Here is a 17,056-nt window from a genome sequence, read left to right on the forward strand (position 1 = left end):
ATGGATGCATCGTATTTATTAAGTGTGGTGTGAATGTCAATATTGCCTCATGAAACCGTGGATAGTCACGACTTCGCAACCGTGGGGTTGGACCTTTCTGCAAGAGGGATAAGTAAGGACGCAGATGCGCTGACTGCTGGACTTACGGCATATCCAAGAACATATATACACCCTTGAGACCTGATTTATCTTGACAAGTGTAGTAGACACCGCGGTTGGTTTTGTCACTGTAGTCGTATTGGAGGGATGAGCCTGCCCATCTCCACCTGCCATTGATACCCTTTTGCTTGTCGTCGATGGTGAGCTGAAGGGGGGCGTCCGCGGTGAGAGTAGAGTTGACGACGTTGACGGGGTAAATGTAAGATTCGTTATTGTATTGCCATAGTTGATTCTGGTTAATGAAGAACAGAGGAGGTAATGGTTCCTTCTGGACCACGGCCCTGCCGGTGTAGCCTGCATAGATGGCGTGAGTCAACACTAACGTCGGGCTACCGTGTTCAAGTAACTTACCATGGGGAGCACCGACACCCAGATACTTGGGATCGTCGGCTTGCCTCGTGCGGCGCATAGGACCAAGTACCTCGAGGATGCTGGCACCAGGCACAAAGGGCGACTCGAAGACGCTCCTAGAGATTGAGTTCTCCCATGTCGGAATCCCTGCGACGATGGAGAAATAGGAAGCGGCGGCGACGAGGCTCAAGCTTATGGCCCTGAACATGATGTGGGGTGAAACGGATCGTGCATAACTTGGCTTTGATGAGGGATCAATATATACTTAGTAGAGATCCGGTCGGACGAGAGAAAGGCCACGTTGGCCTCCGTTGGCCAGCTCAGCGAACAAGGGACGAGAGACAGCGTCTCTGTGTGGCCATCGTGGCCATATGATCATTGCGTCAATGACGCGCCGGAGAAACCTGGGCCAAGAACCTCGGGATGGGGTAATAATATTGGCCTACTTCCCACGGACGCGTGCGCGCGCGACACCGCTGCCAGACAAAGTCAGTCCCTATAGTTAGGTGACGACTAGGAGTGTTTTCTCCGGCATCTTGCAACTTTGAAATGCTCCGTGCCAGGTCTCTGTTCCCGGTCTCGAATGCCAACTGCAGACGCCTCAATGTCTTCTACTCCCTCCCCAGGCACATCTCCACAGAGCCGACCTCTGCTCCCGAGACCAGTCGCGTCAAATTTCGCGACCGCGCCCCACAACACAAGTCGGACTCGCAACGTCGTCCTCCGCCACGACAGCCCCGGGCAGGCAAGAATGCACCTCGGCGTCTTCTCACTCCATACAATCTTTCACTCCAGGTCAAGCAGCTGAGCAAAGATGCTTCCGTCGACGACGCTGCCGAGCGTGTCCAATCCGTTCCCCGAGATGCTCAGAACACCGTCGTTTGGAACACCCTCCTGAACGAATGCATGAAGGCTGAACGGTGGAAACTTGCCTACCAGCTTTTTACCGATGTGCGTATCCCTCTTGCATCATGCTATCCTCGCAGCTTCTCACTATATGACACAGATGAAGCGCCGTGGCTTCACACCCAATACTAGCACATACCTCACCATGCTCGGTGGTCTGGCGACCATCAAGAGCTGGTCAAATATGCCATCACAGCTCGAGAACGCCCACTCGCTCTTCGACTTCTTCATGAAATACGTAGAGTCAGTCAAGCATCATGATCCAGACAACCTCAAAGAACTTCAGTCCAAACCTATAGCATACTACATGAGGATCCTCGCAACATCAGGCCAGTACCAGCGCATATTTGACGTTTATTACTCCCTCACAGACGGCCCTCTCATGCTTGACGAGCGAGTGTACACCTCCATGTTCAACGCCATCTACCACCAACTCTGCCAGTCCCATTCCTCCTCGATTCCCGAATCCACCAAGCAAGCAACTGTCGCCTCTGACGCAAAACACGTCTGGATGCAAATGCACAAGGCGCACAAGAAGCACGGCAACTTCGAGATAGACGACCGGGTGCTTTCGAGCGCCGTCCGCGCACTCACCCGCGGCCGGCCGTCCGACCAGACGTTCGCATTCGAGATAATCCGCGAGTACCTCGGCCTCGCCAAGCCAGGAGAAGAACCTACGCCCGGATTCATACAGAGACTGTCCAGCCGGTCGCTGGACGCCGCGCTCCAGCTCTGCAACGCGGCGCAGAAGTACAGGCTGACGGTGCACTACATGCGCCAGGTCATGGACGCCATCGACTTTAGCGACCGTTCAACGCGGGAGCTCCTGGACGCCACACACTTCCAGAAGCTGCTGCGCGCCCACGTCGGTCTGTCGTCGCTCGGTTCGCAGAGCGAGTCCGCTCCGGCGCTCCAGACAATCGAATGGTGTATGAAGAACGACGCGATATACGAGATCCCTTTGATACGGCCCAACCTCCAGGTGTACCATCTCTTGTTCATGACCTGCTGGCGCAGCGCAGACTGGCCGGGTGCATTGCGTGCGTTCGAGCTCATGACCGGGCGGAACCCCGCAGATGATGCCGCTGGTGCCACTTACCCCCTGACCGTCGACCACAGAAAGATATTTCCTGACCCAGAAGTCATGGCGAACGTCTTGCGGACCGCACTGGCGACAGACGACCTCGCCGCTGTCGAACAGGCCATAGCACTCACCGAGGCTGTCGGCGTGGAGAAGCTGCTCCATCGCAGATCCAACCCTTTCTACCTCTCCAGATTCGCAACCGCTCTCTTGGGCGCTGTCAGACGCCTGCGTGAAGCTGACGTGGTTACCAAAGACCAGAACTCACGGTGGCGTAGATGGACAGCCAGCGCGAAAGAGGTGGCAGCTGCAAACAGGAACGGCCCAACACCAGAGGCGGAAGAGGAGATGCTGGGCAACAGTCGATCATTAGCAGCAACGGACGATTTTGTCGCATACGACATGGCCGTGCGTAGCACCAAGAACTCCCGTACTAAATCATAAGCTCTTGGATTCCGTTCGAAGCAGAGCAGTGGTTAAGTATGCCTTTCGAGAGACGACAGTTATTGTATACAACAACCTAATCTGGCTAATGCAAAGGGGACGGCGTGATGCCAACATAAGCACAAAGTCCGAAAGAGTATGAACGAGTCCATGAAGAATGACGGGCCCGAGCTCTACGAGTCCGTGAATAAGGCAAAGCACAAACATGGGCGCGAAGTGGTATTTCAAAGTAATCAAGGGGTATAAATCGTATATCACCGATGCACAGATGTACTGCGCTCATCAAGCTACTGACCTCGGCCGCTCGCCTTTGAACGCAGGAGAAGGAGGCACGAACAGGGTATCCTCCGTCAGGGCCATGGACACAGGCTGGTACGTGTGTGGCGGCGGTGCTGCTTCTGAGATACGAGGCGAGTTGGAAGGGGCGGCAACGCTGCCCATTGGCATGGGGCTAAGCCTTCCAGGAACCTTGCGGGCCCTAGACTTAGGTCGGCGCCTACAGAGCAAGATAGCACCCATGATGACGAGGACGACCAGCACGACGGCATTGAGTGCCATGACGGCGAGCATCGCAGGTAGATACTGAGCCACCTTATTGAGCGTGTCCGCCGAAACGTTCACTGTTGTTGTACCATCAGCGCTCGAAGGCGTAACGTTGTACGTGATATTGTTCTGGGGAGTGCCTCCACGAAGAGCATGGAAGTCCACAGATGCTTGGTTCGGGTCGACCAGTGGGAGCATCTGAACATACGGGTTGCCCATGCTCCCTGAGGAGTCAAAGTCTCCAAAGTCATACAAGGTATAGAGCGAGCGAAGAACACTGTCACCAATGAGCCAGTCGCTATGGACGAATCGTGATGAGCTATCGCAATGGAAGCCTTTGATGGAACCTACAACTGGCCAGCACCAACAGAAACACTTTGCGGGATGAAAGAGCCGACACATGTGGAAGGATCGCTTGTGCTGTTTGGGCTCACATCCAATGGGTTGAGAGGGAAAATCTGGTTACTAGACAAGACATCAGCCGGATCACACAAAGCATCACCTGTCCTACTAACCTGAACTGTAGTGCCATATTGATCTCCGCACCGCAAGGAACGACCCACTGGCCCAGCTGGGCGTTGTACTCGGCACCAGAGACGCCCCCGTAAATTGCCTGTGCCACATCTGAGGGAACATACCTATCTATCGAATTGAGAGAAGCGCAAGGAAAATCTCGAGAATACGCACGTGAAAGATGTACCACTGTCAAGCAGGACAACGGCCTTTCCAGAGGGCACGCCGCTCACATTGGTCGAAACTGATACTGTCTGCTCGCCTACAATGAAAGAATCGAGCAGGACATTCCACCGATTAGGTGCAACAACAGGCCATGTGGGTATCTTGTTCGTGCTCGTTACGTTGGAATACTGAGGGTCGGTCTCCCCTGAGAATCTGTATTAGCGTCTGAACTGCAAACCAGATAGTACTAGGAGAGGCCTCACCGATAGCGAAGCTACCAGCGATGGTGTCTTGAGTGTCGAGCTGGCTCTGCATGGAGAAGGCGATATAGTTAGGCTCCTTCGGATTTTGTTGGAACATGTTGTAAAGGAAGGTGCGGCCCGTAGAAGACCCAGTGGCGTTGACGAGGTAATCCACGGTGGACAAGGAGTCGAATCCAAGTCCAAGAATCCCCATAGCATTGTAGGAGAGTGCTGGGTTTGCAGCCTGAGATACATCCAAGAAAGCTTGTTTTTGAACTGTGATGCTATATTATCCATCAATGAGCTGTTTGTGGGCGGATATCATTTGGACGTACTCTGCAAACTCGACTGTTGCATACGAAACGTTGCCATAAGCCCACCCTATCCCATACTGGATCGTACAAATCAGAGACTAAATTCACGGCATCAGAGTGGGTTACCTACGGTCAGGTTGTAAGTTTGAGACTGGTAAGGGTCAGTGGGGTAGAGTTTCCAGGAAAACCTGACACTTACAGTGTCGGAAGCACCAGGAAGAGGCTGAGACTTCCCCAGCACCCATAGATCAGATGAGCCTGTATCAAGTTGAACGGGGTATTCTGCAGCGCATCCGGGTTCGTTAACATGTCGAGATAAGGAGCGGTAGACGTACGGTTCCCTCCAATAGAAACCTAAAGTCGCAGTGAGGCACAGGAAAAAGAAGGTAAAATATGAACGCTTACATTTGCAATATAGATAAGGTCATGAACGTCGCTGCAGCGGAGGTTAGGCCCAGGGGCAGGCGAGAGTAGTGAAAAGACGAACTCGAGAGTGAGAGCGTTGGCACTGGAAGAAGACGCAGCAGCGAGAACCTGAGGACTAGAGGACGGCCGAGAGAGCGAAACGGATCCGCTGCGCTTCTGGTGGACGGGGAAGACAACGGCCAGACTCGGAGAGGCGGAGAGAAATGCCAGCGAGCTGGCGAGTGACCATGAGTTGAGAAGCTTCATGAGGGAAGGGATGGACAAAAGCGAGAGGAAGGAGCAAGAACACGAAACGAATGGATATGCAAAGGAATGGCTGGCCGGGACGTCTGCAAGTCAGCGTTCGCCCTGGCAATGGCGGTGGGGTCGAGAACAAGCCGAGAACACTTGATATAAGTTAATAATAACAGACGCAAGGTGGCAACTTGACAACTCATCCGTGCCCCGCAGTCGCGGGGTCCATTCGGTAGTAATAGGCACAACTTGGGAGTCCCCTACACAACCAGTGGAATCATTCAATTTGCTCAACTGGCCACTGTTCCAAGCCATAGTCTAGTACTTAGGTTACTGCTATGCGTGCCAAAAGCAATCAAGAAATTTCAAGATCTGAATGCGGTATCAGCAGGATTCTGTAAGGATTGCATAGTACTTATGCGCGCCGAGCGAGCAGACTGATCAGCCTACAATGTTCAGCGAATCTGCCAATTGCAGGTTTGGGGTGATGCATGCAAGTATGCAAAATCTACAAACATGTGCGACAACATGAACACCAGTGTGAGGGCTCGGTGTCACATCGTCGGGTGTCGCTGATGGGGTGAAATCTGTGAAATTCCTAGCCCCTTTAGATAGGCAAGTTGACAGACCCCAGCAAATCTGTCAAAAAGTCTTTGTTGAACTCATTCCTGTGGAAAACAGTCAAACCTTACTCTCGTTTCGTAACACTCCCAAGTCTGTCGTGATCTCCCAGTACATCCGCCGTAATGAGCGAGTCGGCGTGAACCTCTGACAAATGACAAGGTCTGCTAAAAGAAGTCACAATCCTCTGTTTTGATAACTGGCAAGATGGTCCCGCCCGCACCAGGAATCGAGCCAGGCAAGAACGCCATCACGGATCTCGCAACTCCTGATAATCCCTCTGGGAGGTTAGACGCACTTGTTTTGCGGGCTGCTTGTCATGTTGAGATCTTGCACGAGCGCAGTGGTACTAGTATTGGATAAATTATCTTTGGTTAGCGATGGTGACAGCACGGAATGCGTCCGGGATGATGCAGGAGAGTGTCCAGTGCCGTCATATGTAGAATAAGCAAAGCCTCAATGTCAGATTTCCGGGACGAGAGGCAGGGGCATCAAAGCGGCTAACGTGGCTCTGGCAAAACTTGAGCTGACGAAAACGCCAATGACGCATGTCTATCTGGAGCTCACAGAGGCTTATCAGCCATGGTGCAAGAACATTAGAGAACAGTATTTGACAACAGTACCTTCAAGCAAAATGCCTCTACATCTTGCGATGACAATACCCACATGTCATATATAACCGGAATGGTTCACATCTTGATGCGTGCAATGTCGACATATCCTCTCCGCGTAATCCGCTTCCCACACGTGTCCTGGTCATCGCACTGCTATTGCATCTGTAAAGCTCTGGATTACATCCCAATCAGTACCGATGATCCCCGAGCAGTAATATTAATGCTGCAAATGACACAACGCACAAGTTATCGTCGCACCAGCTATAACTTGACTCCGAGTCGGGTTCCTTGTTTCCCGACATCCGGCTTCAGGATGGGCGTTGGCGAGAAGGTCATGGTAAGGGTCATGGTCCCTGTAAAACCATCTCTCGCGCCGCTCTTTAGGAGGAGAAGCAGTCATTCTATGGATCACGAACTGCAGTATGAGCTCTCGATCTGCCACTGAGAGAGCCTCAACCTACTTCAAGCATCCGACACAGTAATTCGACCCACCTCCAGGTCCGGGTTATACACGTGACTTCCCCGCGTTCTTATAACCTGTCCACGCGACCTTGGGCCTCCCGCAAACTCCGGTTCGCCCGTTAGCTACTCACAGTCACTTCATGCCTCCTCCTGCCTCTCGAAACGCCATCGTAAGGCTCATTAATGCCTCTCAGCACACCGCTTGTCCATGCCATGGCTGCCGTGCAGCTTCGCAAGCATACAATCATGGCGCTGCTGCCCTTAACCAGTTGAGAAAGTACGCGACTCCCACCAACACAGTCGAGAAGGAATATGCGTTTGAGGTATGTTGATGTACCTCCATATAATCAAGGCTTGCTCGATGTCATATGCTACTAGGTTGCTGCTTCCAACCTCCGGTTCGGCGACGGTGTCACTAAAGAAGTCGGGATGGACCTCAAGAATATGAAGGCCCGCAAAGTAAGTCATAGACTACCTTGTATTGTTGGCGTTTCTCATCTCTTGCCTAGGTCGGAGTGTTCACGGATCCTGTGGTTGCGAAGTTGAAACCAATGGCTACGGTAATGCTCCGAGGTATAAGGCACCCAATCTCCCTGTTGACGTAAACGCATGACATCAGGCACTCGAGTCGTTGCAGTCGCAGCAGGATTTGCCTTTCGAAATTTACGATCAGGTCGTTGCAGAGCCTACGGAAGAAAGCTGGCGGAAGGCTATTGCATGGGCACGGGAACATGATTTCAGTCATTTCTTGGCGTGAGCGAGAACACAAAGCCGGGCAGATAATGATGCTGACCTTGCTACCCCGTTCAGTGTTGGAGGCGGTAGTGTTATTGATACTGCAAAGACTGCGAATCTGTGAGTTATACTGACATGTCTTGCTTTCATTGATCTATATTGAGTGTCGCTGTCGCTTCCAGCTTCACCGTATACAAGGATTCTGACCTCATGGACTTCGTGAACGCGCCTATTGGCAAGGGTCAACCCATTTCTCAAAGTCTGAGGCCATTGATAGCTGGTTAGAGCCTTAACGCGTAACATATCGGCTTCCTTGGATCTAACTGACGCCCTGTCCAGTGCCAACAACCGCCGGTACCGGCTCCGAAACGACGGGTACGGCTATTTTTGACGTCACGTCTCGTGCTTTCAAGACTGGTATCGCCAATCGCGCCCTGAAGCCTGTTCTTGGGATTGTTGATACGGCGAATACCGAGAGCTGTCCTACGGCCGTGCACATTAGCGCTGGCCTCGATGTTCTGTTCCACAGTTTGGAGAGTTATACTGCTATTCCGTAAGAACGCCGCACCTCTTAAACAAAGCAGACCATTCTCACCCCATTTCGCAGATACAATGAACGTGTCCCTCGTCCCCAGAACCCTATTCTAAGACCTGCGTACCAAGGTAGTAATCCCGTGGCCGACATCTTCTCGATGTGGGCTTTACGAACAACTGTGAAGTATTTACCTCGCGTCGCCAAGGATCCAAGTGACTATGAGGCCAGAAGCCAGATGCTGTAAGATCCAATTATCCATGAATTGTTTGTCGCATTACTCAGGGGCTACCAGGCTGGCGGCATCATTTGCTGGCATTGGCTTCGGCAACGCCGGCGTTCATCTGTGCCACGGGATGAGCTACCCGGTATGTAACTGTCTGTTACTGTAGTACTGGTTCAGCTCCAATCTGACCCAACATGTACTCAGATTTCCGGTCTGAACAAGAAAGGGCCTAAGTATAAGCACCCTGGATACGAAGTGGATCACCCCATCGTCCCGCACGGTGTCAGGTGAGTGCTCAACGTTCTAGCTGAAGAGCTTATCCCAAATGATGAACTCTATCTTCTAGCGTTGCCTTGACTGGACCAGCAGGTAGCGTTAATACCTCCACATAAACCTTTCGCCTTACTGATAAGTAACTTGCCCCGTATCGATGTACAGTGTTCCAGTTCACAGCTCCTTCCTCACCGGACCGCCACCGCGAAGCCCTTGCGGTATTCAGACAAACTGCAGTCACGGATCCCACGATCACCAGCATCCCGAACACTGAAATCGGTTCGCATCTGTACGAAGCCATTGCTCGCTTCCTGGACGGGTTGGGTGTTCCTCGGGGTCTGAAGGCGATCGGGTATAGCAGTGCCGACATCCCGATGCTTGTAGAGGGAACCATCCCGCAGCGCCGCGTGCTCGATCTTGCCCCTAACATTGGCAACGTTGTTGGCGAAGACGGTCAGGAGCATCTGACTCGCATCATGGAGGCTTCGTTGGAGTACTAAAGACGTTCATCCGAGTACGTGGGGCGCGCTTCAACTTAAGACACTCCATGTAAAATAGCTACGTTTTGGCCGTTGGGAATACCTGATGTCAGGGGTATCAATTCTTGTCCTCTACCACGACGGTCAGGTCATTGTAAGATCGGCTCCATGCCCAAATCCGTCTTTCGGCCGTGCATTGACCTTCATGATGGTGTGGTGAAGCAAATCGTTGGCGGTACACTGTCAGAAACCGATCAGACATCTCTCAAAACCAACTTTGTGGCGAAGTAGGTTGATCAATACTTTCTGCCGCTCTTGTGCTTACACAGGCAATCAGTAAACCGCCCACCTACTATGCAGATCTCTATAAACAGAATGGCTTAGAGGGGGGCCATGTAATCAAGCTCGGTCCGAACAACGACGAGGCGGCAAAAGAAGCCTTAGCTGCGTGGCCAGGTAGGTAACCTGAACACTGTGTGAACATGCAAAACCGAACCAACTGGGAAACTAGGTGGCCTGCAGGTTGGAGGTGGTATAACCGAGGAGAACGCCCAAGCATGGCTGGACGCCGGGGCCAGCAAGGTGACGGCATCAACGGTCATAGATATGATTGCAGGTGTTAACGAGGGACTCAGGTCATCGTTACGTCCTATCTGTTCCCCCAAGCAAGGTTCTCGCTCCAAAGACTCAAGGTCATATCTCACGCTGTCGGAAAGGAGAAATTGGTGGTCGATGTCAGGTGGGTATACATGCACTCTATTCTCTTATGGTAGTATTAGATTGACTGGACGTCAACCGTTGTCCTAGCTGTCGGAGGAGGGAACACGGATGGTTCGTGGCCATGAATAAATGGCAGGACATCACCGATATGGAGGTTTGCAAAGGTGCGTGTGCGCTAATATGTGCGTCTCGCATCGATTTCTCCTATCCGTCGCATCACAGAATCCCTCGACATCCTCTCGGAATACTGCAGGTAATTCACGCGCCATGTGCGCTTATCTTCTGGCTTGCTGACTTCCCAAAGCGAGTTCTTGATACACGCTGCCGATGTAGAAGGTTTGTGTAAAGGTGTCGACCGCGAACTTGTTAAAAGTAGGTCTTGAGTCCGAGCGCAGCCACCTATCATATCTGTGTTCTAGAACTGGGCGAGTGGGTCACAATACCGACGACTTATGCCGGAGGAGCAAATTGTATGCCGAGTGCCTTTGGTCCTTTTGGATTTGTATTGACTAGTCCCTAGATGTCGGGGATCTCGATCTTGTCGAACGACTATCGGGCGGTAAAGTCGATCTGACGTTTGGAAGGTGCGTGGCTATTTGTTAACGCGTATACCCACACTCTGAGATTTCGGCAGCGCATTGGACATCTTTGGAGGATCTTTGGTAAAGTTTGATGAGTTAGTTCAGCGTAGTAAACAATAGATCAACTGGTGATTGTGAAAACATAGACTGGTAAAGGTGAAGGTGTGAAGTGCCAGAAGATAGGGGCGGCTACCCGTGAGAGAAGGGGCTGATGAACTATACAGTACCAAATTCGGCAAGCGTCTCCGTACTACGCGACGGTGCGAACACCCTGCACGACATCCCCCTCAAGGTCAGTCTATCCTCTGCTGGACATCATCGTGATGAGATGCTGAATTCACGCTAGATCCAAAACTCAACATGCCCGGCAAAGTTAAGGCCTACGAGCTTCAGTCGAAGTATGAAACTATGCCATTATCAAGTCCCGCCTTTGGAGACTGATCACGACTGTAGGACTAAGAACGACCTCAAGAAACAGCTCGATGAGCTGAAAAATGAGCTTCTGACCCTCCGGGTCCAGAAGGTTGCTGGTGGATCGGCGTCAAAACTCACCAAAATGTGCGTCTTATTTCAGCTGGCTGGTTGGAATTTTGGAACCGACAGGACAACAGCAACATCGTGCGCAAGTCGATCGCTCGTGTCCTCACCGTCATGAACCAGAAGACGCGGCAAAACCTGCGTCAGCTGTACAAGAACAAGAAGTACCTTCCTCTTGACCTCCGGCCGAAGAAGACGCGGGCTATCCGGCGGCGATTGACCAAGGTGAGATCCATCTATGCGACCAAAATCTACAGTGCTAACGAACGACGATAGAACGAAGCTGCCTCGAAGACGGAGAAGCAGCGCAAGAAGGACATCCATTTCCCTCTACGGAAGTACGCTGTTCGGGCATAAGCGTGGGTGGATCTGGGACGGTGGGATGAGGAGGTTATGGCGGTTGTTCTGACCTTGCTTTGAGTATTGTATGCCCTACGCCATCACACATGCCGATATGATATGCCTTGGGTGTTCAAGAGCGCTCGGAGTCTGAGGCAAACTCACTCTACATGGCAAAGACGTGGCACTGATTTGGGTGATTTAGGTGGAGTTGATGAGCTGTACACCACACGAAGCTTGCGCGATTGGGCGTCATGCACAAAATCACTAGAGGCATGTTATCTGTCAGGTATTAGAATAAGCAAGCGCTCTGCAAGCGCCCGTGTCCTTGCACACTAGTACTGTGCAGCTGGACCTGGATCAGGCTGAATCGAAGCTGGACTAGTATGCGACTTGAATTGGAATTACGGAAGAAAAAGTAGACTGGGTTTTGTGTCCGAGGATGCCGAATCATTGGGATGAGCTGGCTCATCACGGCAACAATTGGTGATGACCTGTGGTGACAGCGGCTAGACGTCATACCTACGGTACGACCGAGCGCCGTCGGGCCATTGGCGTGCATAAATCCGTAAGTCCACCTCACATTGGCTTTGGGCTATTGCGACTTTTCTCCCGAGGCATCGCTGATCAGGGTGAGTGGTTTTGACGGCTGGTTCAATCGACGGTCTGACGGGGGCCCGGCATCGTGTGTCAGCCCGTGCGCGCACCTCAGATAACTCTTCGAATCGAGCACTATCCCACGACTCGGTACCCAAGCACTATATCGTCCTTTCCATCTTCTCAGCGATATCAGCCGTCGCCACACGATTTAGAAGATCCTTGCGCCCCGTCCCAACTATCCCAGCCCATCACCGGTCCGTTCCTCTGCGACCCCGTAACCGTTTCTCTTATTCGCATCTGCTCGCATTCTCGCTCGGTTGCGCACCATCACACCCACAACACCGCGGTTTAATTTGCCAGTACTTGAAACCACGAGAGACATAGATCTGGGACACAGGCGTCGAGGCTGAAATGGTGAGCCCTAGTTAGGTCCGAATGCATTCTCGCTATCATTTGGCTGTTTCACTGGTGCGGGCTGTCATGTGTATGTGAACACGAAAGAAGATGGTGGCACTTTTGGCGCACATCACTGTCGCTTTTCTGGGACAACACGTGTGGTCATAGTGCCATGTTGGGCAGCTGGCTGAGGTCACACAGCACTCTCCGCACTCCATGAGTTCTTTGACTCTCTGACTGGCTTTCTGCCATCTCTCCGGTCCACCATGTCTCCCAGCCGCCTCCGCAAGTCCAGCAACGCTGACGATCCCTATGCACAGTCCCCCCGCTCCCCGACCCCGGCCTCCCCGCCCCGTCGCTCCTCCTCCGACAAGGGCCCACGTCTCCGCGAGCCTTATCCAATACCGAGCAACAACCCGGCCAGTCAGTACACCCTCCTCGAGAAACTCGGCACCGGTAGCTTTGGCGTCGTCTACAAGGCGATGCACAACGAGACAAAGCAGATCGTCGCCATCAAACAGATCGGTCTGTGTCGTACCCTCTTCTTTCGTTCAACACCCCAGCTCACCGTTCCACAGACCTCGAGGATTCGGATGACGACATTTCAGAGATACAACAAGAGATCGCGAGTCTTGCCCAGTGCGACTCGGAATATGTTACACGTTATTATGGATCGTTCGTCGTCGCATACAAACTCTGGATCGTCATGGAGTACCTGGCGGGAGGCTCATGTCTTGATCTTCTCAAGGCAGGCACCTTTTCGGAGGCCCATATCGCAGTCATATGTCGGGAGCTATTGCTCGGCCTTGACTACCTCCACTCCGAAGGCACCATCCATCGCGACATCAAAGCTGCTAATGTCCTCCTGTCCGCCAGCGGCAAAGTCAAGCTAGCCGACTTTGGTGTCGCCGCCCAGCTGACCAGCACTCTCCGACATACGTTCGTCGGCACTCCCTTCTGGATGGCGCCAGAGGTAATTCGGCAGGCGGGCTACGACGCCAAGGCAGATGTATGGAGTTTGGGCATAACCGCCATCGAATTGGCCAAAGGCGAGCCACCTCTGGCGGAATATCACCCCATGCGCGTTCTTTTCTTGATACCCAAGGCGAAGCCACCAGTGCTAGACGGCGCTTTCTCCCCCAACTTCAAAGACTTTGTCACTCAATGTCTGACGAAAGATCCGCATGCAGTACGTCGTTCATTAAGCTCCTACACTGGCACATAACCTATGACGTCTCTCAGCGACCAAGTACTAAGGAGCTCCTTGCTCATCGATTTATTAGGGGAGCCAAGAAGACGTCTTATCTCACTGAACTCATCGAGCGATATCAAGACCATCGCGCCCGCCAGCCTCACAAGGGCGCTCAACAGCCTTATCAGGCGACAGCCAGGAATAGCATGCATTGGGAGAACAACGGTACCATCAGGAGTGACTGGAACTTTGATACTATCAAGTCGACATCGGCCATGGGAACGTTCCGCAGTGCCGCCCGGGACTTGCTGCCGGAGGGGGACTACGAGGACTACATCGAGGAAATGGACGACATTTACGAGGACGAGGACGAATCGGTCGACACCGGAGGTGCTGTCAAGGGCAGCGATCCGCTCGGCCATCCAAACGGGATAGGCATGAACCCTCAGGCTGCGCATTCGACGGTCATCATCAAGGGCTCCCCAGAGGAGGTGGACGTGCACGCGCTCATGGCCGCGGAAGCGAACGACCCGTCCACGGAGACGCCCGTGCTGGACGAGGACGACTCGCCGATGGACGGCCGGTCAACCAACAGCGGATCTCTGCGCTCGACCCGGCGCTCGTCGTACGCCGCGCGGAGCAACATCCGAGGCGCCGGCACGATCATGAGAGAGGCCGATCTCGGCACCGGCGTAGATACCATTCGGCCCGTAAAGAAGGTTGATACCGCCGGCTCTTTGCGGCTCTCTGCCGAGTATGTAGGGAATCAACGAACGCGGGAAGAGGGGGCATCGTCACCTACATCGCCAACGCCCTCGAAAGGATCGGCTAAACGGAGGATCAGCGAGAAGGAACAGGGTGGCAAGGCATTGGTGGATGACGTTGTCATCCCCGTTCTACAGAATGTGAGCGTCCTGCTTTATGCCATGTCTAATGCCTTGCCTTTAACGGGTTTCATAGGCCATTAGTGACGATATGGACGCACGAGAAATTGAATCCCTTAGTATGCTCGCCAGAGGCTTCGCCGACCTGCGGGACACCAACCCCGCACTTAGTTATAACATCATCCTTGATATACTATCAGGCATTAATGAGTATGTTTGAAGTCTCCATACTTGCATTTCCGTGCTAACCTTGCCACAGCAACCAGTCGGTTCGCCGCCACATCCACACTTCCCGCGGTCTGTTCCCACACAAGCGTGTTGTTCGTAGAAGTGAAATGACGACAAAGGGCCTGATTGTCACCGAGGAACAGGAAGAAATATCGGGACTTCCAGAGTCATCTTCGCCGTCTCCCTATCCCCCTTCAATGAAATCAGATGAGAGCAGTTCTACCAGCTCTCCGTCGCGCAAGTCTCCTATAGCTGAGCTACTTTACATGCGGTGGCTGGAGGGTCTCAAAATCAAATGGCCCAGTATCTTGTCGTCAGCCTGATTGCAGAGGAACACTTTTGTCTCCACATGTCATAGGCATGCCCTTTATTCCCCCACTTAGGTGTATATACTGTTACACATTACATTCCTTACCCACGCTACCAGACTTTATCTGCGATACCACTGATGACGCTGTGTTGTTGATACTACTTGGTTGCATTCGGGCACGTTAATCTTTCTGGTATATCATGGTCACGATAATTTATGTACCCACTTACGATTTCATGACGATTCAAGAGGTTATTGAAGTGCCATGTTGCCTTGTTGAACACGCTGAAACAAAGACCTGAAAAAGAATGTATAGCATATATGCTAGGGATTATAGTATGTGGTATGTGTATCGTATATATCATGAACCCCCGACCCATATTAAAGAGAGTAGATGCCGAGCAAAACGGAGAATAGAGTGACGCCAACTGACACAAAAGTGACGGGCTCGTTGTAGGAGCCTCCATTCCTCTGAGCAGCCTTGGGCTTACCGGCCGTCGTTCCCGATGGTTTGCTCCTGTGATTGTGATTAAAGCTCGGTCACTGATCAAAGCGAATACAACGTACGCCTGGGTAGTCGAACTTGAAGCAGGAGCCGCAGGAGCTTTAACATTGAGGTCTCCCACGTTGGCTGCGGCCACTGGAGCTGACGAATCATACGCATTCTGGTAACTAGCGCCTCCATCAAGTGCGGCAAGGGAGACAACGTTCCACTTGTTGCTGGTCATCATGGGGTACGCATCGATGAAGCTCTGAACAGACGCGTTCGAGAGTTCATGTTCCAAGATCACCAAACCAGGTGTCTTGGGCCCTGGAACAGAGTCGGTCAAGCCGGAAGAGGAAGAGAGAACACTTCCCACCTGTCAACCATTGCGTCATGTTGGCATGAATTTCCGTAGAAGTCGTCAGAGGCACTGGCTCAGACAGACTCCAGTCATTCGTGCTGGGAATCCATAGTGTGAGCAAACCCAAAGATAACAAGTTAGCACAGCGCGCACTCTTGGTTCCAGATCACAGTGGTCAATCCGAAAACCTCCTTAGCGATGGCTCTCACTCGCATGTCAGAGTCACCGTAAGGAGGGCGCCAGTACTTGGGAATACGACCACCCGTCGAGTTGTGGATGATCTCCATGGTCCAACCAAGCTCGCCAAGGACCTGTTCATTTGATTTAGAGGTCATGTAAGGATGAGTCCACGTATGGACAGCGATGTCGTCCTTGTTGTCGTTGAAAGCCGTCTTGAAGACCTGAGGGTTGTTGAGGATGTTCGTGCCGATGAAGAAGTGGGTAGCTTTCTGCTTGTTCTTGGCCAGGAACTGGAGGAGAGCGGTGGATGCCTAAAGTGCAGCAACGTCAGGAGCAAAGCTTTGGTACAACTTTAGCCGAAGGTACCGGAAGAGGACCGTCGTCGAAGCTGAGAGCAAGCTTGCCCGTGGGGGCATCCCAGATATCGCCGGGTGTGATACACTTGTACGTCGAGGAGCACACAGTCGAGTTGTTTGGGTCATAGCCCTCGGGATATGTGGGTGCAACGCCCTGGGTGAGGATACTCTGGGGGATGTTTGGAATTTTGCCCGCAGTCACGGCAGCATTGAGACGGTCGACCCAGGCCTTGGGTAAGGTCTCGGTGGGGGCCTCCGCTGCAGGGTACCCAGCACGCCACTCTGAAAAGAATGTTAGAATTCTCATACGAAAGGGGATAATATGAAGACATACGCGCTGATCCTACCTCAGGATAAGACATGGTGGCGTCTACCGCGACGTGGCCACGCTTGAAGAGGGCATGAACGGGGTGGTCATCAGGCTGATACCAGGCAGAGGACGGTTGGTCGTAGTCGTTCGCGATCTTGGCCGAGTGAGAGGCGGTGGCGAGGGTGACGACCGCCAGTAGGACGGAGGATGCGAGTCGGCTAGGCATAACTTCGGGAGCGGGGGGCGCAGGAGGGCCGA

At 52.7% G+C, this 17,056-nt stretch overlaps 7 protein-coding genes across 7 annotated transcripts; 4 read left to right on the top strand and 3 right to left on the bottom strand.

The window, feature by feature from the left end:
• Positions 1 to 36: 36 nt before the first annotated feature.
• On the bottom strand, positions 37 to 718 carry CONPUDRAFT_76523 (uncharacterized protein; the record flags this gene model as incomplete). Its single annotated transcript, XM_007775191.1, has 3 exons — positions 37 to 97; positions 147 to 453; positions 511 to 718. 3 exons carry the CDS (start codon positions 716 to 718, stop codon positions 37 to 39), a joined length of 576 nt encoding a protein of 191 aa, XP_007773381.1.
• A 1,195-nt stretch (positions 719 to 1,913) lies between these two features.
• On the bottom strand, positions 1,914 to 5,497 carry CONPUDRAFT_130472 (acid protease). The gene is made up of 10 exons (XM_007775192.1): positions 5,206 to 5,497; positions 5,124 to 5,154; positions 5,054 to 5,072; positions 4,849 to 5,000; positions 4,740 to 4,795; positions 4,426 to 4,688; positions 4,172 to 4,367; positions 4,000 to 4,122; positions 3,836 to 3,949; positions 1,914 to 3,782 (listed from the first exon to the last, which is right to left on the bottom strand). Exons 1-10 carry the CDS (start codon positions 5,388 to 5,390, stop codon positions 3,224 to 3,226), a joined length of 1,698 nt encoding a protein of 565 aa, XP_007773382.1. The 5' UTR covers positions 5,391 to 5,497; the 3' UTR covers positions 1,914 to 3,223.
• A 1,695-nt stretch (positions 5,498 to 7,192) lies between these two features.
• CONPUDRAFT_130475 (alcohol dehydrogenase) lies at positions 7,193 to 9,451 on the top strand. Its single transcript, XM_007775193.1, has 12 exons — positions 7,193 to 7,398; positions 7,454 to 7,534; positions 7,585 to 7,635; positions 7,695 to 7,828; positions 7,886 to 7,930; positions 7,993 to 8,090; positions 8,150 to 8,363; positions 8,418 to 8,585; positions 8,638 to 8,710; positions 8,773 to 8,855; positions 8,915 to 8,937; positions 9,007 to 9,451. Exons 1-12 carry the CDS (start codon positions 7,216 to 7,218, stop codon positions 9,339 to 9,341), a joined length of 1,488 nt encoding a protein of 495 aa, XP_007773383.1. The 5' UTR covers positions 7,193 to 7,215; the 3' UTR covers positions 9,342 to 9,451.
• Positions 9,452 to 9,488: 37 nt separating this feature from the next.
• On the top strand, positions 9,489 to 10,741 carry CONPUDRAFT_64642 (Phosphoribosylformimino-5-aminoimidazole carboxamide ribotide isomerase; the record flags this gene model as incomplete). Its single annotated transcript, XM_007775157.1, has 10 exons — positions 9,489 to 9,607; positions 9,658 to 9,776; positions 9,832 to 9,902; positions 9,956 to 10,059; positions 10,128 to 10,204; positions 10,263 to 10,293; positions 10,345 to 10,412; positions 10,460 to 10,510; positions 10,561 to 10,624; positions 10,675 to 10,741. 10 exons carry the CDS (start codon positions 9,489 to 9,491, stop codon positions 10,739 to 10,741), a joined length of 771 nt encoding a protein of 256 aa, XP_007773347.1.
• A 226-nt stretch (positions 10,742 to 10,967) lies between these two features.
• On the top strand, positions 10,968 to 11,757 carry CONPUDRAFT_84797 (ribosomal protein L29). The gene is made up of 4 exons (XM_007775194.1): positions 10,968 to 11,019; positions 11,075 to 11,179; positions 11,233 to 11,383; positions 11,435 to 11,757. Exons 1-4 carry the CDS (start codon positions 10,982 to 10,984, stop codon positions 11,513 to 11,515), a joined length of 375 nt encoding a protein of 124 aa, XP_007773384.1. The 5' UTR covers positions 10,968 to 10,981; the 3' UTR covers positions 11,516 to 11,757.
• A 697-nt stretch (positions 11,758 to 12,454) lies between these two features.
• CONPUDRAFT_168708 (STE STE20 YSK protein kinase) lies at positions 12,455 to 15,481 on the top strand. The gene is made up of 6 exons (XM_007775195.1): positions 12,455 to 12,511; positions 12,814 to 13,018; positions 13,072 to 13,682; positions 13,736 to 14,590; positions 14,646 to 14,779; positions 14,829 to 15,481. The coding sequence occupies exons 1-6, from the start codon at positions 12,509 to 12,511 to the stop codon at positions 15,118 to 15,120; spliced, it is 2,100 nt and encodes a 699-aa protein (XP_007773385.1). The 5' UTR covers positions 12,455 to 12,508; the 3' UTR covers positions 15,121 to 15,481.
• CONPUDRAFT_130486 (carbohydrate esterase family 4 protein) lies at positions 15,413 to 17,024 on the bottom strand (the record flags this gene model as incomplete). The annotated part of the gene is made up of 6 exons (XM_007775196.1): positions 15,413 to 15,624; positions 15,675 to 15,918; positions 15,968 to 16,050; positions 16,106 to 16,443; positions 16,499 to 16,770; positions 16,823 to 17,024. 6 exons carry the CDS (start codon positions 17,022 to 17,024, stop codon positions 15,489 to 15,491), a joined length of 1,275 nt encoding a protein of 424 aa, XP_007773386.1. The 3' UTR covers positions 15,413 to 15,488.
• Positions 17,025 to 17,056: the final 32 nt, after the last annotated feature.

The sequence above is a fragment of the Coniophora puteana genome (assembly GCF_000271625.1).
Source record: "Coniophora puteana RWD-64-598 SS2 unplaced genomic scaffold CONPUscaffold_14, whole genome shotgun sequence".
Taxonomy (NCBI): Eukaryota; Fungi; Basidiomycota; class Agaricomycetes; order Boletales; family Coniophoraceae; genus Coniophora; species Coniophora puteana.